Here is a 26,998-nt window from a genome sequence, read left to right on the forward strand (position 1 = left end):
TTGCTTGACAAATGGTCTTCAGTTTAATTAGGTCTCACTTATAAATATCTTTTGTTGCAATTGCTTTAGAGGACTTAGTCATAAATTCTTTGCCTATGCCAATATCTAGAAGAGTACTTCCTACGTTTTCTTCTAGGATTTTTATAGTTTGAGGTTTTACATTTAAGCCTTTAAGCTATCTTGAGTTTTTATTTTTTTGTATATAGTAATAGATAGGGCTACAATTTCATTCTTCTGCATATGGTTAGCCAGTGCTCCCAACACCATTTATCGAATACGGAGTCCTTTCCACATTGCTTATTTTTGTTGACTTTGTTGAAGATCAGTCAGCTGTAGGTGTGCAGCTTTATTCCTGAGTTCTTTATTCTGTTCCATTGATCTATGTGTGTATTTTTGTACCATTATCACGCTGTTTGGGCTACTGTAGCCTTGTAGTATAGTTTGAAGTTGGGTAATGTGATGCCTCTAGCTTTATTCTTTTTGCTTAAGGTTGCTTTGGCTATTTAGAGTTTTTTTCCATATGAATTTTAGAATGGTTTTCTAATTCTGTGAAAAATGATGCTGGTGTTTTGATAGGAATGGTTTTGAATCTGTGGATTGCTATGTGCAGTATGAACATTTTAATAATATTGATTCTTGCAATCCATGGGCATGAAATGATTTTTTATTTGTTTGTGTCATCTCTAATTTCTTTCAGCATCTTCTTGGTTAGATGTATTCCTAGATATTTTATTTTTGTAGCTATTGTAAATGGGATTGCATTCTTGATTTATCTCTCAGCTTGAATGCTATTAGTGTGTAGAAATGCTACTAATGTTTGTATGTTGCTTTTGTATCCTGAAATTTTAGTGAAGTCACTTATCTGGGCTAGTTGCCTTTTGGCTTAGGGGTTCTAGATAGAATCATATCATCAGTTAAGACAGATAATTTGACTGTTTCATTTCCTATTTGGATGCCTTTTATTTCATTCTATTAACTGATTGCTCTCTCTGGGGATTCTAGTACTATGTTAAATAGAAGCAGTGAGATTAGAAACCCTCATCCTGTTCCAATCCTTAGGGGAAATGCTTGCAGGTTTTGCCTGTTCAGTATGATGTTGACTGTGGGTTTGTCATAGACAGCTCTTATTATTTTCACGCATATTCCTTTGTTGCTTAGTATGTTGAGGGTTTTATCATGAAGGGATGTTGGATTTTATCAAAGGCTTTTTCTGCATCTATTGAGATGGTCATATAGTTTCTGCTTTTAATTCTGTTTATGTGGCAGTTCACATTTATTGATTTGAGTATGTTGAACCAAACTTGCATCCCAGGAATAAAGCCTACTGATCACGATGGATTAACTTTTTAATGTGCTACTAGATTCAGTTTGCTAGTAATTTGTTGAGGACTTTTGTGTCTGTGTTCATTAGGAATATTATGCTGTAATTTTCTTTTTTCATTGCATCTGATTTTTGGTATCAGGATGATACTGCTTTTGTAGAATCAATTATAAAGGAGTCCCTCCTCTGCAGTTTTTTGGAATAGCTTCAGTAGGATTGGTACCTGTTCTTTTTTGTAGGTCATGTGGAATTTGACTGTGAATCCATCTGGTCTGGGACTCCTTTGCTTGGTAAGGTATTTATTATTGATTCAGCTTCAGAACTGGTTACTGGTCTATTCAAGGTTTCAAATTCTTTCTGATTTAATCTAGGAAGTTGTGTGTTTCCAGGAATTTATCCATTCCCTCTAGGTTTTCTAGTTTGTACACACAGAGGTGTTCATAAGAGTCGCTGAGAATCTTTTGCATTTCTATGGGATCAGTTGTAATGTCACCATTGTCTTCTGGGGTTGTGCTTATTTGGATCTTCTCTCATTCGTTCTTCGTTAGTCTAGCTAGTGGCCTATTGATCTTATTTATTCTTTCAAGGAACCAACATTTCCTTTCACTGATCCTTTGTATGGTATTTTGGGAGTCTAAATTTCTTTTAGTTCTGCTCTGATTTTTAGTTATTTCTTTTCTTCTGCTGGCCTTTGGATTGATTTGTTCTCGATTTTCTAGTTCCTTATGTGCCATGTTAGATTGTTAATTTGAAATCTTTCTATCTTCCTGATGTAGGTGTTTAGTGCTATAAACTTTCCTCTTAAGACTACTTTTGTCAAATCTCAGAAGTTTTAGTATGCTGTATCTCTATTTTTCATTTATTTCAAAGAAGTTTTTAAATATCTGCCTTCACTTTGTTGTTTATACGTATGTCATTTAGAAGCAAGTTGTTTAGTTTTCATGTAATTGTGTGGTTTTGAGAGTTCCTCAGGCTATTGATTTCTATTTCTATTTCACTATAGTTTTAGAAGATGCTTGGTATGATTTTGATTTTTTAAAAATTTATTGAGACTTGCTTATGACGGAGCATGTGGTTGATTTTAGATTATGTTCAAGTGCAGATGAGAAGAGTATATATTCTGGTTGTTGAGTGGAGTATTCTGTAGATGTCTATTAAATCTAATGGGTTGAGTGCTGCATTTAATTGAGTAACAGAATTCATTTGTTAATTTTCTGCCTTCACAATCTGTCTAATGCTGTCAGTGGGGCATTGAAGTCCCCCACTATTATTGTGTAGCTGTCTAAGTCTTTTCCTACATCTAGAAGTAATTGTTTTATGAATCTGGGTGCCCTAATGTTGGGTGCATGTATATTTAGGAAAGTTAGTGTTTTCGTTGACTTGAACCCTTTATCATTATGTAATGCCCTTCTTTGCTCTTTTTTACTGTTGTTGGTTTAAAGTCTATGTTACCTGATACAAGAATAGCAATCCCTGCTCTTTTTCGTTCTCCATTTGTGTGATAGATCTTTCTCCATCCCTTCACTTTGAACCTATGTATCACATTACAGGGGAGATGGGTCTGTTGAAAGCAACAGAAAGTTGGTTCTTGTTTTGTTTTAGACCCAATTAGTCACTCTGTCTTTTAAGTGAAGCATTTAGACTATTTACATTCAAGGTTAATATTGATACAAGAGATTTTGGTTCTATCATGGTGCTATTAGCAGTTTGCTTTGTACTCTTGATTATGTAGTTGCTTCATAGGGTCTGTGGGCTATATACATGTCTTTTTGTAGTGGCAAGTATTATTCTTTTATTTTCATGTTTAGAACTCCCTTAAACATCTGTTATAAGACCAGTCCAGTGGTAGTGAATTCCCTTAGCTATTGTTACTCTGGAAAAAAAATTTATTTCTCCTTCATTTATGAAGCTTAGTTTGGCAGGATATGAAATTCTGGCTTGGTGTTTCTTTTAAGAATACTAAAAATAGGCTTACAGTCTCTTCTGGCTTGAAAGGTTTCTGCAGAGGAGTCTGACATTTGTCTGATAGGATTCACTTTGTAGGTGATAAGACTTTTGTCTCTAGCTGCCTTTAAGATGTTTTCTTTCATGCTGACCTTGGAAAATCTGATGACTATGTGTTTTGAAGATGGTCATCTTGTATACATCTTGCAGGAATTCTCTGAATTTCTTGTATCTGTATGTTGACCTCTCTTGTAAGATTGGGGAAATTTTGATGGACTATATCCTCAAATATGTTTTCCAAGTTGCTTAATCTTCTTGTCTCCCTGGAATGCCAGTGAGCTGTGTGTTTGATCACTTTGCATAATCCCATATTTCTCAGAGGCTTTATTCATTTTATTTTAATTATTTTTCTTTATTTTTGTGTGACTGCGTTGATTGAAAAAATTGGCCGTTGAGCTTTGAAATTCTTTCCTCTTCTTGGTCTAGTCTGTTGTTAAAGCTTCCAGTTATATTTTGAAATTCTTGTCACACATTTTTCAATTTATAAAAGTCCAGTCTGGTTCTTTCTTAATATAGCTATGTCATCTTTCAAATCTTGAATCATTATTCTTGTTTCACTGGATTGGATTTTGATATTGTTTTCGATCTCATTGAGTTTCCTTGCCATCCAGTTTCTGAATTCTATGTCTGTCATTTTAGACGTTGCCATTTGGTTAGTGTTCATTGCTAGAAAACTAGTATGTTCCTTTGGAGATGATGAAACACTCTGTCTCTTTGAATTGCTAGAGTTCTTGAACTGGTTCCTCATCATCTGATGGAGCTGGTGCTTCTTTTTCTTCATGAATTTGCTGTCATTTGGATGGGACTTTTTTGTTTTTATGTTCTTTTTTCCCTCAAAGGTTTAACTTACATGTATGTTGTGTAGAATCAGTTGGTTTCATTTGCAGGTGCTTTCAGAGGGCCAAGGTTCTGTATGAGTTACTTGGTTGTAGATAGGTTCCCATGGTAGGTTTCACTGGTGTTGCATGTTGAAGCAATATGTCTCTGTTTTGTGGTATAATTCAGGCTCAATCCAGTAGATGGTACGTAAGAATAAGGGCTGGCAGGTAGGCTTTTACATGGTTGCTCTCATGTCTTTTGTGTTTCAGTGTGTACACAGTTATGCTCCCTTTCTTAGGTCTGGTTTGGTTTCTGGGGACCAGTCCTCACATCCTGCAACTTTGAGCAGTCCTTCCAACGTCCTCCTTCTTCACCCATGGTACCGGTGTTGCACCTATTGACTTTCAGTGTTTCCTCTCAAGAGATCTCTTTGAAGTGTGATAGTTTGCTCAATATTTTGTTTCCTCTCCATGGAAGAAGAGTATCTTGGCTGGGTCTAGTCAGATGTCTTGTTCTCCTCCTTACCTTTTTCTTTAAAAAGGAGTTCTATAGTGATGATCCATTTTTCATCATCAATATGGTTAATACATGGGAAAGTACAAATGAATAGTTTCTCCTAGATTAATTTATACCCACTTTTTTTTCTCTTAGTGCCATGCTGTTTCTTTTTCTAATTTCCAAACTTCTTATAGACAAGGAAGATATATACTCAGAAAACACTGTTTCAAATATATGAAAAAAATGTTGACATCACTGATCATTAGAGAAATACAAATCAAAACCACAATGAGATACCATCTCATGCCAGTCAGAATGGTGATCACTTACAAAGTCAAGAAACAGATGCTAGCAAGGCCATGGAGAAATAGGAACACTTTTACACTGTTGATGGGAATGTAAATTAGTTCAAACATTATGGAAGACACTGTAGCGATTCCTCGAAGACCTAGAACCAGAAATACCATTTGACCCTGCAATCCCAATACTGAGTATATACTCAAAGGATTGTAAATCATTCTATTATAATGACACATGCACATATATGTTCATTGCAGCACTATTCACAATAGCAAAGACATGGAATCACCTCAAATGCCCATCAGTGATAGACTTGGTGAACAGTCTGTCTCAATGGAAAAATAAGTAAGGCTGGATCCCTTCAGAATTTGGTATGAGGGAACTTCCTCTAAAGCCCAGGTCTGACCATTTATATTTATGTATTGGAAGGTTCTTGTGAAAAGGTGAATTTACCTATAAGGACATGAAGAATAAAGTTATCCTGAAACTTTAGTCTTTTCTTATTAGTCATTAACTCTCTGGCCAGAATAGTAAAATAAGGAGAGTCTGGATATACATCACATCTATTAAATACCAAATATAAGATTAATCTCATCTCATTGTTGACCGTTTAATTCATTTGAATTATGTAAACTTTCACTACACTCTTTTGGGGAAATCTCAACCATATTTCACCCCCGGAATAAGCCATTTTTGAAATAAACATATAAAAAATTGTTCAGTATCTTTAGATAGCTATTTCCCCAGGTAAATTTCTATTCAGAAATGTCTGTAACAATTTACACCAAACAGGCTGAGCGTGGTGGCTCATCCCTGTAATCACAGCACTTTGGGAAGCTGAAGCAGGCAGATCACTTGAGGTCAGGAGTTAGAGACCAGCATGGCCAACATGGTGAAATCCTGTCTCTGCCAAAAAATACAAAAATTAGCTAGGCATGGTGGCACAACTGTAGTCTCAGCTACTCTGGAGGCTGAGGTACGAGAATCATTTGAACCTGGGAGATGGAGGTTGCAGTGAGCTGAAACTGCACCACTACACTCCAGCCTGGGTGACAGATTGAGAACTGTCTCAAAAAAAAAAAAAAAAAAAAAAAAAAAAAATTAACACCAAATAATTCAGCATGTCCTTGATAAAGAAAGAAACATGATTTTCCTAAAAAAAAATTTACCTATATTTTCTAATTGCAACTAAAATTAACTCAAATATTCCTTAAATGTTTGGATTTTCTTTATTTTGAGGGGACATCTGACCGTGGTTTATTGTCATTGTTCTGGTTTATTGTCATTGTTCTTTAATACCTTCTTTTAGGCTATCTGAAAAGGGAATATTTACTGCCTGCTGTTTTAAGTGAACACTCAGAGTAATGCTGGGTCATATGTGATGTCTTATTTACATAGTAAATACAGTTTAAATGCAAATATAAAAGTAAGTATGTATAGACCTACAATTTAAATTTATTATAAATATATATTTATAATATAATTTTGTATTATAAATTTATTGTAAAATATTTATAATTATTATATAATAAATTTATAATATAATTATAAATATAATAAATAATCTTTAACAAGTTTCTAAATCCACTAGGCAGCTAATTGTGTAATATTATTAATATACATCCTCACACATGCTCTTATTCTTCTGTTTTAACTGTTTATCTTTGCTTCTGTTTTGGAAACAGCTCCTTTGGCTTTTTTTTTATTTACTCATTCATCCATTCATTCATTCATTCATTCATTCATTTTCCTCACTGATTTCTTGCTCTCAGATCTAAGAAGAAAACTAGATTAATTTTACCTTGTGTTTGTACTTTTACAGTTAAGCATGATATTTGATACTGTGAATGCACAGTAAATAATTGTTGAATAAAAGAGTGTATTTCTTGGACACAAAATTTGATTAGACGCTCAGAATCCATCCCTTGGAGTACTTTTTTTCTCTTTCTTTATCTTACCTCCAGATCGTAGAGTTTAGTGTTATGATAATATACAAGACTAATCATATCAATCGAGTTTGTACATTTTCTTAGTACAATGTAATCATTTTCATTTATTCAATAAATACTGGAAATTTCAGCTCAGGATTCAATAAAATAAAACTGACAGGCTGTCTTCCATATCTTTTGTTATTGTTTATTTCCTTTGTTTATGTCCTCTTTGCCCAATAAATAGTGAATTTCAGAAAGATAGAAAAATTTTAAACATTTCTGTATATATCACTTAGCAATAAATGCCCGTGAGAAGATACTGGTGATAATATAGGGGAAGAAAAGGGAGTTAATGTATGTTAGTGACCCACTAATTGTCCAACATTTTATATTTGTTACTTCATTTAATCTTCACAGTAAGTACTATTCAGGGAGGTTTAGATATTTTCCCAAGATTATGCAGCTGAAGTTCCAAAGACTGACTGCTCTTTATTCCTATATCCAGTCACCTGTGTCTGCAGCTATAGAATATAATCTCTTTTTTCCCCTAACTTTCTGTGAATTAACATTTAAATGAGCCCCCAGTAAGTGCTACCTTGCTCTCAATTGCATACTCAATTTCAGTGAAAGATGACAAAAGAAAGGCATTTCTACTTACCACAGATCACTGTAATGAAATTTCACAAAGAGCACTGGAAGGGATCTAGGCCCTTATATTAAAAAGTTACAATAAGTCTGTCTGTCTCTTTTGTTTCTATTCTCCTTTACTTTTCATAATTCACCTTGATAAAATAGATTATAGGACTTTTTCATTGCAATAGTTGTGGATATTCTCACACTATTTCTTCAGTACACACAAAGACCATATTTGTCTTTCATAAAAGTTTTATCTCATACATTAAAAAAATAGGAAGCTGGAAGAAAATTAAGATCATTTAGTTCAGTTATTTTATTGTATAGATGAGGAAAAGGTCTCAGCAAGCTAAAATCTTATCCTTATGAGTATATAATGGTAGCAAGAACATTTATGCTGCTTCCTGGAAGGAGCTGATGGCATCCTGTGTTAGAGATGTTGATTGAGACAGTGACTTTTGAACCGTAAGGACATTTTTGGGGGAGATTCTGGCTTCAAACAATCGTGCTAACATTCTTTGTGGAAAATCAAGGTAGTTCTGACAATACTATGTGCCAAAAAAAAAAAAAAAACAAAACAATGTCCTACCGAGGGAAGTTGAATCCACTCGAAGCAATGCAGCTTTCAAAACTTGATTTTTAATGGAAAACTGAGATTACATATTTAGGCATAGAGAGAAAGGAAATTAAAACCAATATATTTTTACTTCCAATCTATATCATACCCTTTCTCCGCTAACCCACCATCTTTAGCAGCATACTTGAATCCTTATCACATAGAAAACACGATACCAATAAATACTGTACACAAATACTGACTCTGTCACTTCTTCTGTTTCTTTCATGAGAACATTGTTTTAATTGTCCTAAAATATGCATAGCACAAAATTTACCATCTTAAAGATTTTAAGTGCACATTTCAGTGGTATTAAGTACATTCATATTGTTGTACGAGCATCAACACTCCTTCATGTCTAGAAATCTCGTCATCTCGCAAAACTGCAACTCTACGTATTAAACAATACCTATTCTTCCTTCTCTCTAGTTCCCAGAAACCACCATTCTACTTTTTGTGTCTATGCTTTTTATAACTCTAAGTATCTAGTATAACTGGAATCCTGCAGTATTTGTTTTTGTTTGTGACTGATTTATTTTACTTAGCACAATGTCACCAAGTTTCTTCCGTACTGTAGCATATGTCCATATTTCCTTCGTTTATTAAGTCTTGAATGATCAGGAGGGGCTTCTGTCATTTTACCATTTGTTTCCTATGTACTCTTTAGTACTTTTTGTTCTTCAATTCCTGCATCACTGCCCTTTTATGTTTAGTTGGCATTTTGTGATGAAATGTTTAAATTTATTTCTCATTTGCTTTTGTGTATATTCTATAGCTATTATCTTTGTGGTTATCATGGGATTACATTTAACATCCTAAAGTTATAACACTCTAATTTATATTTGTAGCAGTTTAACTTCAATAACATACAAAAACTCTGCTTCTTTACATCCCTGTCTCCACTCCTTTCAGTTATCGATGTCACAAAATCGCAGCCTTATGTTAGGTTGGTGCAAAAGTAATTGCGGTTTTTACCATTACTTTTAATAGCAAAAAACACAATTACTTTTGCACCAACCTAATGCATTGTGGGTCTGAAATGAAAACTAATAATTTTTTAAAAAAATACATTAATCTTTTAAATTGCGAAGAAAGCAAAATGTGATTTGCAAACAAAAGGTGCAATAATGCTAGCTTTTAGAATAATATTTTTTTCAAAGTTAGTCTTTTAAATCATGGAGGAAACAAAAAGTATAGTACAAGTCACTGTTAAAATAATACTAGACTTTGTAATTGCCCACATATTTACCTTTCTTGTGATTTTTATTCCTTTATATACCTTCAGGTTACCCTCTGTTGCCCTTTCGTTTCACCGGAGAACTCCCTTGAGTATTTCTTGCAGGGAAGGTTTAGTGGTAAGGAATTCCCTAAGCTTTTGTTCATCTGTTCATCTGGGAAGGTCTTAATTTCACCCTCAATTTTGAAGGGCAGTTTTGCCAAATACAGGATTCTTGGATGACAGGATTTTGTTTATCTTCTTTCTTTTCTTTTTTTTTGAGATGGAGTCTCCCTCTGTCAACCAGGCTGGAGTGCAGTGGCACAATCTCAGCTCACTGCAACCTCCACCTCCCAGGTTCAAGCAATCTGCCTGTCTCAGCCTCCAAAGTAGCTGGGATTACAAATATATGCCACCATACCTGGCTAAATTTTGTATTTTTGGTAGAGATGGGGTTTTACCATGTTGACCAGGCTGGTCTCGAGCTCTTGACCTCAAGTGATCTGCCCAGCTCTGCCTCTCAAAGTGCCAGGATTGCAGGCATGAGCCACCACGCCCAGGCAAGTTTTTTTTTTCTTTTGACACTTTGAATTTACATACACACACACACAGAGTCAGTCTAAGCTGATATACATATATAGGTATATGTATGTATATGTGTGTGTGTATATATACACTTAACATATCACACACATATATATGTACGTGTGTGTATATATACACTTAACATCACACACATATATATGTACATGTGTGTGTGTTTATATACACTTAACATATCACACACATATATATGTACATATGTGTGTGTGTGTGTGTATATATATATGTGTGTGTGTGTATATATCAGCAGATTTCTCACCAGAAACTTGGATATATGTATCAGCCCACACTGCCATCCAAGCTTCTAATGAAAAAATCTGTTGATAATCGTACTGAGGATCTCTCATATGTGATGAGTATCTTCTCACTTGCTGCTTTCAAGATTTTTTCTTTAGATAGTTTGCTTATAATGTATGTTGGTGTAGATTTCTTTGAATTTATCCTACTTGGGGATGGTTGAGTTTCTTGGATGTATATATTCATGTATTTCATGTATTTCATCAAACTTTAAAGTTTTCTTTAAATATTCTCGCCCCGTTCCCTCTTCTTCTGGAAAATTTATACATTGCTCTTCTTCATGGTGCCCTGCAAGTCTCTTATACTGTGTTCAGTTTTCTTTGATTTTTTTCCCTCTTTTCCTCAGATCAATAAGTTCCATTGTCCTATCTTCAAATCTGCCTGTTTGTTCTCCTTCCAGCTCAAATCTGCCTTTGAATCTCTTTAGTGAATTTTTCATTTTAGTTATTGTACTTTTCATCTCCAAATGTTTTTTGGTTTCTTTTTAGGCTTATCCCTTTAAAGATATCAAAATATCTTTTGATATTTCATTTGTTCATCCATTGTTTCTTGACTTCCTTCACATCTTCTTTGACTTTTTTATGCATCTTTAAGCCAGTTGTTTTAAATTCTTTGTCTAGTTGATCTACCGTTAGATCTTTGTCAGAGATACTTTTCATCAGTTTATTTTGTTTTCTTTGAATGAGCCTTCGAATAATATACTCTTCTTTGCATGCCTTGTGATTTTTGTTTTTGTTGTTGAAAACTAGAAATTTGAGTCTAATAATGTGATAATTCTGGAAATCAGATTCTTCCCCTTAAATTGCTGTAGGTTATCTCTGTGCCACAGATTACCCTGGGGTATAAACTTAAGGTCTTTTCAGGTCTTTCTTAGCCTGTGACTTTCCCTTGGTATACACAGTAACTTTCTAATTTCATCTGTATAGGTGGTTGTGTTTGAACATCCTAGTCTTTTATATCTAGCTCCCAAAAGGGGAACTGAGTAAAATGAAATGAAAGAAAGTGGGCACTGGCTCTTAAAATTCCCTGGAAGCCACTTCAGCTAGAAATGGAGGGACTTGTAACGATGGAGAGAGGTGCAATGACAATGGCCACCACCTCTTTGCACCTTTGCCATCAGTGACAACAGTCGGTAATCAAAGCACAGATCCCAGAATTTGGAGGGCAGATCCTCTCTGTCTACTCTGGATCACACAAGCTGTGTGCAAGCTGCTCCAGGAATACAGGCCTGCTTGTTTGCCATAGAACTGGGGTTTGAGGGATTCATAGATGTGACTGTGCTAAGAGCTGAAACTAACCTAAATTAACTACAATTTACCGTCTAAGCCTTACCCTGGAAGTTGCAAGGGTTCAGTAGACCTGAGTTCCAAAATAGTTTGCATTAGAAAGATCCTGCCAGTGCAATTGTTGTCTGGGTGGAGAGATGTATTCCTGTTGCTTTCTATTCTGCTGTCTTTCTATAATCCTCATTCAATTCATTTTTACCAAGACAAACACGTAGTGCAAAAACAACTGCTGTTATTTTTCAGTAACTAAATTTTATTGAGAATAAAGCACTGGCTTTGAATTTAGGGGCATTCCCAAATTATGTGTTATACACTCGGCAAAATCATCTGCTCCTCTGTCCTGATTTTTTTGACTATTTACTTTTAATAAAACTATGGATTATTTTCTCATAAAATACAATTAAAGTAAAACTTAAGTTCTAATTTTAGAGAAGTATAATATCTATTTTCAGTGAAATACAAATTGTCTGGCTTAGCTTTATTCTCTCACAGATTGATTTATTTTCCTTAGAATATAATACCACTGAGATATATAAACAGTGTTAATTATTAATGGATTTTATCCATAGGAAACCTCTTTTTGTTTTCCAAGACAAAATATCTCTTTAAAGGTCATTTTAACCTTAATATTGAAACCAACTGATGTCTTTACATCAGAATTAAAGAAAACTCAAGGCTTTTGAATCACTTAATAACAAAGCCTATTTCTAACAATGTGCTTATCATGAAAATTAAAACCAGTAACTGTAATTTAAAAAATAAAATATTAGAACATGGTTCATAAGAATAGAAAGAAAGAAGCCAATTATCTTTATTTTTACTATGCAGAAAATTGGTATTGGGTCCACCTGTATTTCTGGATAAATTTAGCTTTTTTTAGTAAGACAATTATTATGCACTTTGACATCAGAGTAACATCTCTTGTTTTGTTAAAGATATAATTAATAGCGTAAAGACCTAATTTTAATGAAGAACCTCACCCTGTTGTCCTGCTTTTTTAGCAGAGCTTAAAAAATGACAAAAGTCAATTAATTTCCATAGTCTTTAAATTCTGGTTCCCTAATCTCAAGTTATGATTAATGACTATTAAAACGGTAGGATTTCAGGCATTCAGCAAAAAATAAACAACATAGAGACAAAAGACACGAATAACCTAAAAAATAATGACTTCACTCCTTAGTAATGAGACATGTCCATGCTTTTGTGATAATAAAGAAATAAGCAATGGGATAAAGTGCTGTAGTTGGTATTTAGCTTCCTTTAGAACCTATTTGACCTGTCAGCATTTGTTTTCTTATTTATATGAAGCCTCAACTGAATTTGCATTTAGATATTATATTCCTGCACTATACTGAACAGATCATTCACTTTTTGTTAGGATATTTATTTGAAGTCTAGGTTGGCATTTGTGCATGCATGGCTACCTAAGGAAGATGTATTGCCATTATGTACATCCAAAATCTTTTTATGAATAACTTTGATGCCTAAAAGCATCCACGTAAATTAATGCAATATTCCGTGCATTTAATACTCTGGAACATTCTGGTATCAGAATATGTATATACACATATATGTGTGTGTGTGTGTGTGTGCATGTGCGTGTATATATATAGAGAGAGAGTGTCTCGCTCTTTCACCCAGGATTGAGTGTACTGGCACAATCACAGCTCACTGAAACCTAGTACTGAACTCAAGCAATCCTCCCCTCTCAGCCTCCTGAGTAGCTGGGACTACAGGTGCATGCCACCATGCCCTGCTAGTTAAGAAAAAAAAAAATTGTAGACACAGAGTCTCACCATATTGCCTAGGCTGGTCTCAAACTCCTGACTTCAAGTGATCCTCCTACTTCAGCCTCCCAAAGCACTGGAATTAAAGGAATTAGCCGCTGTGCCTGGGTTGTTATTGTTGATATGTATATACTTGAATATCATGTTCTGTGAATCACAAACAATATTTAGAATAGTTTAGAACAAGGGTGGGCAAACCTATTCTGTAAAGGAGTAGACAGTAAATATTTTAGGCTTTGCCTATTGTAACTACTCAAAGCTGCTGTTGTAGCATGGAAGCAACCCTAGACAATATGTCAACAAATGAGTGTGTCAGGGTTCCAATAAAACTTTATTTACACAAACATGTGGTAGACTGGAATTAGTTTGCAGGTTGCAGCTTGCTGACCCCTCATTTAGAACACAAGGAGACATATTATAAAGATCTGTAATCTTAAATAATTCTACACCTATATATTATAGAATATCAAATTCATGGGACAAAGGCAAAAGGGAGAAGAAAGGGATGAAGTAAGAATAAATAAATTATTAATAATTTTTAAATTATATTCTCCATCCCTCCCTGACAGAGATCTCTCATAAGTATGTGCTTGTGCAAATTCTTTCTACAAAGTGTTTGACATCATTTTTAAAGATCAAATTAAATAATATCTTTTGTTCAGTTTTTTTCCTAGAAAATATTTGCTACCACTAAGCACACTGGTAAACCAAACAGTAATTTCCAAATGTAGCCTATCCACATTGCAATTTGTTTTACTTAATATTTGATAACTAACATATCTGTTAAGTTGATTGGTTAATACAAACAGTGAATGGGAAACTTGATTTCTCAATTACTTTACATAGCCAATTCAGCAGATTAATGCATCTATCCACTTACATTTAGATAATGTAAGACTTCATCATTCTTCTGATACTTATATTTTAAATGAAATGTTCATGGTGTTCTAGATGTCAAAACATAAAATTTTAATGAACTAAATCAATGTTTTATGTAGATTTTGCTTCGATAATACTTTAACTTACTAGGGTGATATTTAGAACCCTACACTGAAACTTCGTTTCAACTTATTCTTTGAATGTCTGTTTTGAACACTAAAGATAATTTAACTTCTGCCTAGTTTTCCACACATTATTTTCCGTTCCCTTCTACTAAACTTTTCTAACTGACTCAGACAGTAAACCTATATAAAGTCTTGAAATCTTGTATTTTTTTTTCACTTATCATTAAGTCCTAAGGTCTATGTACTCATGACGAATTTTGATGGTTTCATCCAATATCTTATCAGGATAATCTCCAGTGGTGACTACATATAAGGAGGTAAAAGGAGTTTGTTGGAATTAAAGGGAAAACACAAAATCCATGATCTGGATGTCTGTATGGGGGTTAAAGGTAGGGAAGTGACATATGAATAATAAACCAAGAAATACGGCAAATCCAGATGACCTATAGGCAGTCATGAAGGTCCAATGGGATAAGGACAAGTTGATTTAAGAAGAAAGACTTAGGCTTGACTGCATTGTTCGTTCACAGCAGAGTTCATACTACATCAGGTAGGCAACATCCCCTAGGGAGTTTATCCCACATTACATAGAAAAGAGCAGGACAATCACCAATCCCAACACAAACCAGTTAGCCCAAAGTCTGGGAGGTGGCTTTTAATAAGCATCTGTCTGCTGAGGATCTCTAGAAACTGAGGGCAGGCTAAACTCCTTAGGGGGATATTAAGGTTCCCCTCAGACCTGAACAGACAAAGGTATGTCCACATTCTGTTGCTTAACAGAATGAGGCTATGGATGTGCTGCCAGACCAGCTTCTAGGTAGTGTCAGGGCTGGAGAAGAATGTCTGGAGAAGAAATCTGAAGCAAAAGGCTGCCTTAGGTGCAGGAATTATTAATACGTAGTGATTCACAGAAAAGCTAAGAACAGAGCAAGGACTGACACATGGTGATTATAACGGGGAGCTCTGTGTACATCCAATATACAGTGCTTTTTAATTTTCTAAGCACTTTACAATGAATGACAAGTTAAAGGTGTAAACTCCATTAAAATAATTGAAAAAGAAAAAGACTTCTCTCTCAGATTGGCCTCACAATTTAAATATTCCATTGTATTTGCAGCATCATTCTTGGCTATTTTCTAAGGGGGCTTTAACAATTTTTATATACCAAAAAGTATATTCTGAATAAAAATAGTTATATGTATGATTTTTGCAATACTAATTTTCATTTTTTTTACATTAGGAGGAAAATAGGTTTTCTTTCTGTCACTGTACAGTTGCTAGTCTTCTAACTATAAATATTTGGTCACAGTGAATTCATTTAAATATTGGGATAAATTCTACTAGCAGTTGCCACATTTCCTTCAGGGCTCTGTATTTACTTATTTATCAGATTCCCCAAATTGTATGCTTGGTTTAAATAGCTTCGGGGCAAAAATACAATAAAATTGTATTAGTTAAAAATATAACTGGCATCAGCAACATGAAAACATAACAGTAAAACAGCATGCACATATACACATAAATAGTCATCATTTTAACAGTCCGTTGGGACAAGCTCAATGGCTATCTATTACAAAGATAGATTGTGTGCCAAGCCCTGAAGCTTAAAAAACTGGGACTCTGGGGAACCATACACGCTTGGAACTCAAGCTGGAATGGTCATCATAGGTTCTTCAGAGGGATGTAGCTCTCCATCTGGAGGAAAATCAACAACAGTTAATAGAAGTGGATTTCAAATTTGGCAAGAAGTTCAAGAGATAATAAAACCTCATGACTTTTTTCTGTTTTGTGGCAGAAGATGACAGCATTCCTAAACATCAACACCCACCCAAACCTAACAGTTGAGAAATGGGTTTGAGATATTTTTAATTTATAGTAAGGAAATAGAATGAGAAGTGGGAAGTAAAACTGTGTGTGTGTGCGCGTGTGTGTTAGTCTGACTGTGCTGTAAACTTTAAGTGTCCAAGCAGATAAAATAGATGCATATACATAAAACCCTTATAAATATGAAGGTTCTTAGAGCTTTTATTCTATTTATTGTTTAAATGGTCTCAAAGTGATCTACATAAACTGCAAGTCTCATTACATCGGAATCTAGCTGTAGTCTTTCTGTGGTTCCCAAATGCCTATAAGGTTATATCCAAGACATTCAGCACAACACACAAGATCTTTCAAGGTCTAGGCCTTGCCCACCAACCTAGCTTTCTCTTTCTCCCCTCTTCTGCTCACACATTGCACAAAATCTTATTAATACTGCTGGCTTTGAGCAGAAAATCTTTTGTTCCGTTTAATTTTTTCCTCTGCCTGACTCTTAATTCGGACCCAGAACACTCTGATTAATTTTCTGTCATAGAAATGCCTAGTATGAAATCCCCAAGTCCAGGACAGTCTTCCCCTCTGTGTATTCTCCCGTCATTCTCTCCTATCACAGCATTTAAGACATTGTTTGTAACTGCCTACGTAGCCTACTTATTTGAATAATCACTATTCTGAAATCTTTTCAAATGCAAAAAATATGCCTTCCATTTTGCATCTGGACTCCACTGAAACCCATTTATCTGATTTTTCTACATCTACTCAAGTCTTGTAAAATCCATGTTTTCACACAGCAGCTCACAAAAACTTTAAGTGATGTAAATTAAATTATATCACCATCACTTCTCTGCTTCAAAATCTCTAATAGATACCTATTGTGCTTAACTTATCTTAGCATAATTTTTGATAAATCTCTGCAAGAGTCAACCCTACCTACCTCTCAGGTCTCCTTTTACTCACTCACTACAATTATATATATTTTTCTTTTTCTGTAAAAATTAAGCTCTTTCCTGCTTTGAGGTCTTTGCAATTGCTATTCCTTCTGTGTGTTCTTTGTCCTAACATCTTCATGGCTAGCTCTTTCTCGTCATTTTGGTCTCACTCAAGTGTCACCTTCTGTAATCACCCTTTTTAATATTTTTCCTATAACCAAGTCATTCCTGATGGCAGTAATCAATGACATTGACAATGTATTTCTATTTATTCTCTCTTCTGGGCCCACAGTAAGGTTGTACTTCCTGGGACCTTTGTGGTTGACTGGGACCGATAAGATGGGGCCCCACGCTATGTGACTAGGTTTGGTCAATGAATTGTGATCAGAAATGACGTATCTTCCTTTTGCGTTGGATATGAGACCATCCAGAACCCTCGTTGCCAACTGCAAACATTCAAGTTGGTCTCTTATTCATCAGCTTGGGTCTTTGAATGACCACCACAGGGATAGCCCACCTACTGACTGATCCACAATAGATATGTAAAATGAGCCATAATTAAGTTGTATATATGTGTAAGATGCAGAGATTTTGTATGGGTCTGTTATCACAGCATAACCAGTCTGTTATTCTCTGTTATACTATCTATAATATTACTCTGATCCGTTTTTTTCACAGCACTTATGACTTTCTTAACTAATTTAGTTGATTTCTTGTATAATTATTTATTAAAAGCCTATATACTCCCTTCTCTGCTCATGTTCAAGTTTTATGAGAATAAGTCTCTGAACAGATGGTTCCATGGTGTAATGGTGAGCACTCTGGACTCTGAAAATAAGTCTCTGTCTTATTCCTTGCTCTATCCCAGTGCCTAAAAAATGCCTGCTGACTGGGCGCAATGACTCATGCCTGTAATCCCAGCACTTTGAGAGGCCAAGGTGGGTGGATCAACTGAGGTCAGGAGTTCGAGACCAGCCTGGACAACATGGTGAAATCCCGCTTCTACAAAAATACAAAAATAAAATAAAATAAAAAATAAAAATAAATAAATAGCTGAGCATGATGGCTGGTGCCTGTAGTCCCAGCTTCTGGGGAGGCTGAGGTGGGAGAATCACCTGAACCCGGGAGGCAGAGGTTGCAGTGAGCCAAGATTGCACCATTGCACTCCAGCCTGGGCAACGGAGTGAGATTCCATCTTAAAAAAATAAAAAAGAAAAAGAAAAAGCCTTCCATGTTGTAATACTAGTCTGCCTCACACAACTGGTAATGTATTGAACTTTTCGTAAAAGAACAAATTTTATCATGATCTTACAAAATAAATGATAAATTTTATTAGAAAACAAACAGGCTGAACAGCAATGATTTAAATATAAAAATTAATGGCTTTATAAATGCTTTTTGATTATTATATAAATGAATTCTATTTTTGTTCTTGAGTTTTTACATGAGAAAAACCATACAAGAAGTTAAAAATGGTACAATCATAAAACTGAGCAGACTCTAAAGTTTAATTATGTGGGTTTGAATCTCATCTCTGCTACTTATCATGTGCATAACTACAGGAAAATTAATCATTTCTGTGACATGGGATGCTTTCAATAGGCAATTCCATTTATTTGTTTGAGACAGAGTCTCCCTCTGTCCCCAGGCTGGAGTGCAGCAGCACGATCTTGGCTCCTTGCAATCTCTGCCTCCCGGGTTCAAGTGATTCTCATGCCTCAGCCTCCCAAGTAGCTGGGATCACAGGCATGAGCCAGCACACCTAGCTAATTTTTGTATATTTAGTAGAGATGGGGCTTCACCATGTTAGCCAGGCTGGTCTCAAACTCTGACTTCAGGTGATCTGCCTGCCTTGGCCTCCCATAGTGCTGGGAGTACAGGTGTGCGCCACCGTGCCTGACCTATTTATTTATTTTTTAATCAAAAAGAGCTGATGGTTATTCCTTTTTCCACTGGGTTCAATCTGATGTAATTAATATAAAGCATAAGCAAAATGGAATGCCATCTAAGCTACCATATCAATGCAAGGTACAGAGGATGGGAGATAAAGAAACACTCAGAGAAATGTGAGGTCTTGTCATTCCTCTTGAAGACCACCTTAAGAGTCAAGAAAAGCCCTAACTTTCCGACACAGGGAAAAAAATGCATTCAATAAAAAGCATCATGTATAATTTCTGAGCTTTTATAAATCCCCTAAAATCTACTCATGAAGTTCCTGAATATATAGACCCAATCCTAGGTATTTTTTTAAAGTCAATTGAGTCCTAAAAATCATGGACATTAGCTGGGTACAGAGGCTTATGCCTGGAATCCCAGCACTTTGGGAGACTGAGGCAGGAGAATCTCTTGAGACCTGGAGTTCAAGACCAGTCAAGGCAACAAAGTGAGACCTCATCTGTACAGATTTTTTTTTTTTAATTAGCAGGGTGTGGTGGCACACACCTGTGGTCCCAGCTACTTGAGAGGCTGAGGTGGGAGAACTGTACGAGCCCAGGAGGTTGAGGCTGCAATGAGCCATGATTGTACCACTGTACTACAGCCTGGGTGACAGAGCAAGACCCTGTCTCAAAAACAACAAAAATAAAAATGACAGCAAAAATCATGGACATTAATAGGTGACATTCTGAAGACAGGAGGGCAATCCAAGCTGGGAAGAATAATATAACCAAGACAAGGAGTTACACATTAGTGATGTGTATGTGCATTATTAGAGAATCGTTATCCTCTTTAGGTTTGAAAGTTCACAATATTATATTTTCTTCTTCGGACTATACTCTTGTTTTATATTATTATAATGCAGTTGTTTGTGGTGAACCTTAGTAGATGTTATGCCAGCATACAGAGGTTCAGACATGGGTAGCTTAAGAAGAAGAAAAAAAAAAATCTCCAGGTAAATGTAACATTTTTATTTAAATTTATAAAGTAAATATTTATTTAGAATAAGAAAACATATGAGTGGATTCACTTATGAAGCACAAATAAATAAATCAAACTATAGCAAGCAAAGCAAATGGAAAAAATCTTAGACAATAACGGCATACTCTCTCTCCTCAAAGATTCTGCTTTGATCTTTATAAAAGGAAGATGCTAATGTAATTGAGTTTGGCCCCATATAAAGCAGGTAGCAGTTGTTAACTTTGCAAGGATGCCAGCCCAAGACGCTCCCTAATTTTCAAAGTACTAGAGAATCTAGGTTTTTATTGGAAATTCTCAGATTTTTAAAAGACCAATAGTGTGTTTATCAAACATACTGAGGAACAGTTTCAATATGTGAGCTGCCAGTCTTTGATTCTTATTTTGGAGAATGTAGAAAAATCAATAGATTACACCTTCCATTCTTTATTAAATATTTGAAATCTCTGACAATTACCTGAAATACAATTTTTAAATGTTATTGGTTGAGCTCATACTACAGGCTATAAAAGTCAGATGAGCCAAGGTATGTTTTGTTTTGTTTTGTTTTCGAGGACAGTTAAGTAGAAGGAAAGAAGAACAAAAAGCCCTTTCGTGGCTGCATTGAAGCTGGGCTCTTCACCACAGAATGATGCACAGAGCTGAATGGGCCTTGGAGGTCTATCTGAGTTGTCTCTTTTCTTCTTTCTGAATATTGAACTAATGTAGGATTTTCAAGTTATAGCCTAGGCTTAAAGACTTCACAATATCTTGTTTATGAAACCAGTCCCAAAATAACTGTTTAGAACTGTAGCTATGTCATACAGTCATTCCTCCATATACACTGGGGATTGGTTTCAGGACCCTGAAGATATCAAAATTCAAGAATGCTCAAGTTTCTTATATGAAATGATGTAGTGCTTGCATATAACCTGTGCACATCCTCCCATAATATACTTTAAATCATCTCTATATAATGTATAATACCTAATACAATGTAAATATGATATAAATAGTTGTTATACTATATTGTTTATTGATTTTTCTTTTTATTGTTGCATTGTTATTTCTTATTGTTTTCTTTAATCCAAATATTTTCTAAATACATTTGTTTGAATCATTGAATATATTTCTATATAGGGCACTCTGCAGACACTAGATAAATATGGTGGGAAATTGCTATATCACATTTTATATATATATCTCCCCCTTGTGCACAGACTTTACCATGTTTATTGATTGAGTGTGATTGATTGTGTGTGTGCAAACCAAGTATTTTGTCTAACCATAAAGATGGTATGTCCAAAGTGAGAATGAATTAGATAGCTAGAATACTAGAAAAATAAAGTTTTTGTTTTTGGAAGGGGATTTAAAGCAAGCCAAATCTCAGTGCTTTATTATTTCATGTGTTCTTAGCAGTGGTCACTTTTGAAAATTAGTCCTAGTGATTTTCTCTTACAATTCATGTTTTTGACCAATGGAACTTCTTTACCCTTGCTTCCACAGGGTTGTTTCTCCTTGGTTATTTATTAGTTCAGCATTACCGCACTAGCAATATTTAGGATGTATGGTCAAGTAACCATCTTGCACATCTTTATAATATTGTATCACCTGACAGATTATAGTTGCTGACAGTCTTTAAATAAAGAAAAAATAAAGAACTAACCCATTTATATTATAGAAAATAACAGCAACAAAACTTTGTAGTTGAATTAATCCTTTGTAGATATCTAATTTAATTCTCACTTCAACCCTGTGGATGCATTCCCACTGAACAAATAGAGGTCTCAAAAGAGTAAATGACTGCTTTTGGTGATATCAGTGTTATTATGAGCTTTGACATTAGATTAACCTTCATTTATAACCACAGATATCTACCAAACCAGTGTAATAAATAACAAGAAATTCGCTTGAGTCTGCTTCAAATTAATCATAATTATATAGATCAGTTGCTGCTATAGGTAGCTTATACATCAATTGCTAGATAGAGCTATACAAGATACACAATAAATTTGTTACATTAAAACGTTGGTCTAAAAATATCTACTAAAATATTTATTTACCATTGTATTTGGAAATAGATTAATATATCTCATAATATTAGATGTTAACATGAATTTTAATAAGCTGCAGATTAGTCACGTTATTCAATTGTTAAACTGCCAAACATCTGTATCCCAACATTTATATTTTCTTACTTTTATTTATGTTTACCTGCAGAATTTATCCTATATTTTTAATCATCAGATTTGGGGCAATAATGTTACCTGGCCATTGTTATGAATTATTAATTGGTAAATTTGAATGTATAGTGTTTCATTAAATTCTTACATTTAAGTGTCTATTCTGATTCTAGAATTGAAATCCTATGTCCAGAAGTTATATTTATTACCTGTTTTTTTGTATCCATTTCTCAAATTTTTGGATGCTATTCTTCAAAGATTTTGTTAGTCAGAAAGTACTTATTAGTTTTTGGTTATTTGCTTCTTAATAATTTGAAAGAAATTACCCAGAGAAAGATAAGAAAATCAGCCAAGGTCTTATCACTAAGATTAGAGTGTCTTAGAGAAAGGCCTTTAAAGGTTTTATCCTTTAGACATGAGTACAAACCGCAACAGAATATCCACGAATTATCTTACTTCTTCTTTTCTAATGTACATAGTACTTTCAGAAATTTTAGGGGAAGCAAGAAACATCATTTTATCGGACTATTAATGTTATTTAAATGAATTAGAAAATACTAGAGTATATTTATACTTATTAACCATCTAAAGTAAAAATGTATTCTCTCTAGCATTATAATAATGCCTGAAGAAAGAAAAAAAATGTGAAATAAAAACTACCAACAAGTAAAATCATAATTTCTCTCCTATCTTGCTCCCCTCTGCTTCTCTCTTCCTCATTTCAAATTAAGAGATTCGTTCTCCTGCTGGTTGTAATGGAAATGAATTTCAATGCCACCCTGATGGTAATTGCGTTCCTGATCTGTGGCGCTGTGATGGAGAAAAAGATTGTGAAGATGGTAGTGATGAAAAAGGTTGCAATGGTACCATACGATTGTGTGACCACAAAACCAAGTTTTCCTGTTGGAGTACAGGTAAGTGAACATTTCTTTTGGCTTCTATTGGGGCTCCCTGAGTGTGGAGTCCCTTTGGCCCAGCCTGAATCTGTATCTCACCTTTGTAAAAAGTAATCTTGTATTTCTGGTAGATGTGCTCATGTATAATAACAGTAGCTAACATTTAGGGAGAACTATCAATGGGGCTAGCATAATTCTATGAATGTTCTCTGCATGAATTCATGAGGCAAGGAGAAGTTTTTAACTTGCTCATGCTCCCAGAGCCAACATGTCAGACTTAGGATTTAATTTAATTAATTAATTAATATATTAATTTTTGAGATTTGGGATTTTAAACCAGGCAATCTGGAATACAGAATCTGGAAATTCAGAATCAAGAGAGAAATAAGCATGCTAAACCAGCTGGCAGCATTTCTCTTTCTGTAGATAAGGCCTCACCCTAAAATTTAAATGAAGATGACTTAGAAAAGAAAGAAAGAATTATATATATTTATTTTCAACTAATTTCCTAAATGTTACTGTACTATTGCTTATTTCTATTATGAGTAAGATGCTGACTGCCATTTAAAGCTTTGATTTGAGAGTCATTGAGGCTATCATTGTGTTTTACAAAGATACCCTATTACTATGACTGTTCCATTTTGGTTTCGTGTGCGTGCGTGTGTGTGTGTGTGTGTATACAAATAGGAAGCCAAAATGGAAAAGTTATAGTAATAGAATATCTTACATTCTACTATATTTTATTGCATATACTGGGTTCCAGTTGAAATGATAAACTTATTTTCTTCCCGCTTTATGCCAGATGGTGTGTTGAAGTTTAGAGAAAAGTAGATTACAATGAGCTATTGTGGTTTAATTTGTGAAATGGTTGGTATCATCCTCCAAATAATCCATGGAAATAATTTTCAGTAGATTTCATGATACCATCTCTGGAATCTCTCTTTGATGTGAAACTGTTTTTCAACTGCTTCATCATGAGCTCTTAAGTGATTTCTTTTGCTCCCTATTATTACATATTCTAACAAAAAGTACAAATAAGAAGTTGTAAAAGGTGTAAGAAAACACTGTGAAAACCACGTGGCTGATGTGCATTTAAAGGTATAAAAAAAGCATTGTCTTTCTTTTCTTAAACATGCCTCTTGGTTACAATTAAATATTCCAATAAGAAAAAAGAAAAATAAATGCAGGCTAACATAGGTGTAGATAAATACATACTCCCTGAAGCCTTTCCCTAGCAAGGAAATTGTGTTTCCAAAACATTTTTTTCCAGAAATATTTTTCACAATTATGTGACTCTCTTCAATGGTTACATAAAGAGTCATAATTTTAGGGTTATTTGTTAGAAAAATGTGATTTTAAGTTTGGAAATGGTCTTTTTGGAACATGTATTAATTGAAAATTAATAGATGAATTATTGTAAAATGAATGAATTATTGATGGCATAAATAGGTTTTATTTAATACGGCAATTCTAATGCCAAAGAGCCAATTATTGGACTCGAGTTAACATACTTCAAAGCATATATTGTGTATATTTTCTCCATATAACTTCTGGCATTTTCCTGATTGTATTAACTTAAAATATAGCAGCTAACAGTTTTTAAAATATATATGAAAAAGAAACTGGCAAAGCTTTGTTAAAACAAAATATAAACCAATATGGAAAATCCTGAGTTTCCATTACTTGGATATGCTGTTAAAGCAAATTTAGATGCGAAACATAAAACCAGGCTGCAATTTCTCTATATGGAAATAAATTATAAGGAGATTCACAGTAATGTAAATTCTCAAAGCTATGTATTAATAAAAACTAGTTTGAACTTTCAGTTGAGAAAAAAAATTTGCAGACAAAGCGTGTAAATAATAAATAGTACGATTAAGTAAATTTAACAGAATATTATAAGTGCTTGTGATTTATTTTAAAATGTGTATTGATATTTTGCAATGAACACTTATAAAACAACTTCCTGTGAATATGGTTCAACATCAAAATAAATCTGAAGTATGATGAGGAAAGCTGGCTATCTTTAGAGAACTGAATTTTCTGAAACACTTTTATATGTGTTGACTTGAGATTTGGATTATCGATTTAATAATGCTTTTAATTAAACATCAGATGTTTCTACCAGTTTTTAGGTAAGCAAAAATTTAATGTAAAAAAACACTGATAAAACATATGTTTCACTTTAAAAGGAAAAAGTGAAAGGTAATAATTTATCCATCTGCTTCTAATTTGATCTGTGTTTTGGATATAGTAAACCACAATTTATCCAACTTCAGAAGAGTTGCACAATTACAAAGTCACATTTATGACAGACTTCTATGAACACTGCAGTCATTAAAATGAACCACAAATATAAGTAATGATTTAAAATATGTATTCATCTACAAACCTTTTGATATTTTTTTCATTTACTTTAAATTCTCAGTTTTACAAGCTATAAGACCTTTAAACTACCCACAATGTTTAATCCAAAGTTCATGATTATTTTCAAAGTTTTTTTAAATGTTAGCTGAACATTCAAAAGTTTCAGGCTAATTAATTTATATATGGTAATTAGAATAGCTCTTTTATACATAAATTGTCATCTTTTGGTGTTCAAAATGTAGGCACATTAGGTTTTTAAATTCCTATAAAGATGAGAATGAGAGCTAACTTCAAGTACAATATAACAGTCATCATTTAAGAACTTCTAATCTCAAAGGGCCTATTTTTGACCAAGAAGTGCTTACACTCCAGACTAACAAATAGCAGTTGTATTATAACTGGGGAAAAGGGAAGTGAATTTTCAGTCACTCTGTCATGGAAAAGAAACTCAGAAATGCCATTCTTCATAGTGATGGCAAGGTACTGGGAAAATAGGCCCTACAGCTATTTGTATGAATGTAAATTTAATCCTTCTGCCCTACTTGTATAAATTCATGTAAAGAAAAGTAGGATTGTATAAGGTTATATATGCAAAAAGATATTCAATGAGTCATTTTATTTTTAATAGTAAAAAATTAGAAACAATATATTGCTTATCAATAGGGATGGTAATAAATAGTTGTGTATTCACACAAGTACTCTAATGTCATTAAAACAATAAAGAAGGAATTCATGTGAAGGTGAGACTTCAAGTTTACACTCTGAACTTTCTGCTTCTCTGTTTTCACTTCTCAACACACAGAAGTGATGATAACATATAACAGGATAACATAAAGGAGATACTGCCTGATGAACAAAAAATATGTATGTCTGAGTAACAGAAATATAGCACAGTATCAAGTGGTGTGCTGAGCTAAAGCTGAGTACCTTATTGAGTTGGGTATGTAGGCTAGCAGAAATGAACGGGTACTCAGATCTTAGGGTCAATAGAAATAAAGCTGTCCCACATGAAGCTGAGATCTGGAGGCAGGCATTACTGGAAATCAGAACCTGGAAAGAAATTCCATTTGCTTTTGAAAGGAGAGTTGAAAAACTATACGTATCACTGCTAGTTGCTGCCAGCGGTAGTTACTTAAATGAAGTCATGTGCCTAAAGAGATGGGAGGACACAGGCATGGCATTTGAGCCGAACTTCTGTCTTGCTTGGAGATTGAATCTGATAAAAGTCCAATATTGTTTTAGGATAGAATCTCACTCAAAAAATATAAGTTGCATTTCTGAACCAAGAGTGCTGAAAATAATGGGGTGGGCCAAAGTCCAAGCAGCAATGCTTGTAGATAGCCACAAGTAAACTCACAAAGTCAGAGAGGAAAATGAAAGTTCTGATCCAAGATGAGATAACAAACCAGAATTTTAATATATATGAAGAAAACTATCTCATTAAAATCAGTCATTACAAAATAAATTATTCATGACCAAATGAAAATAAGCTATATTTCAGAAAAATAAGTTTACAATAAGTACGTTGAGACCTTCAAAAAGAAAAAGAAAAAATATTACTCCCAAAATGACTAAGAATTCAGCACAGATACGACAAG

General features: G+C 34.2%; 1 protein-coding gene across 1 annotated transcript in view; it reads left to right on the forward strand.

The window, feature by feature from the left end:
* LRP1B (LDL receptor related protein 1B) overlaps positions 1 to 26,998 on the forward strand; it is a 1,933,392-nt gene that overhangs the window by 1,200,776 nt on the left and 705,618 nt on the right. Inside the window, exon 21 of the mRNA XM_003267617.4 lies at positions 22,869 to 23,051. Coding sequence (XP_003267665.2) covers positions 22,869 to 23,051 — 183 coding nt within the window. The remainder of the gene's footprint in view (positions 1 to 22,868; positions 23,052 to 26,998) is intronic.

Source organism: Nomascus leucogenys, chromosome 20, assembly GCF_006542625.1.
Source record: "Nomascus leucogenys isolate Asia chromosome 20, Asia_NLE_v1, whole genome shotgun sequence".
In the NCBI taxonomy this organism is placed as follows: Eukaryota; Metazoa; Chordata; class Mammalia; order Primates; family Hylobatidae; genus Nomascus; species Nomascus leucogenys.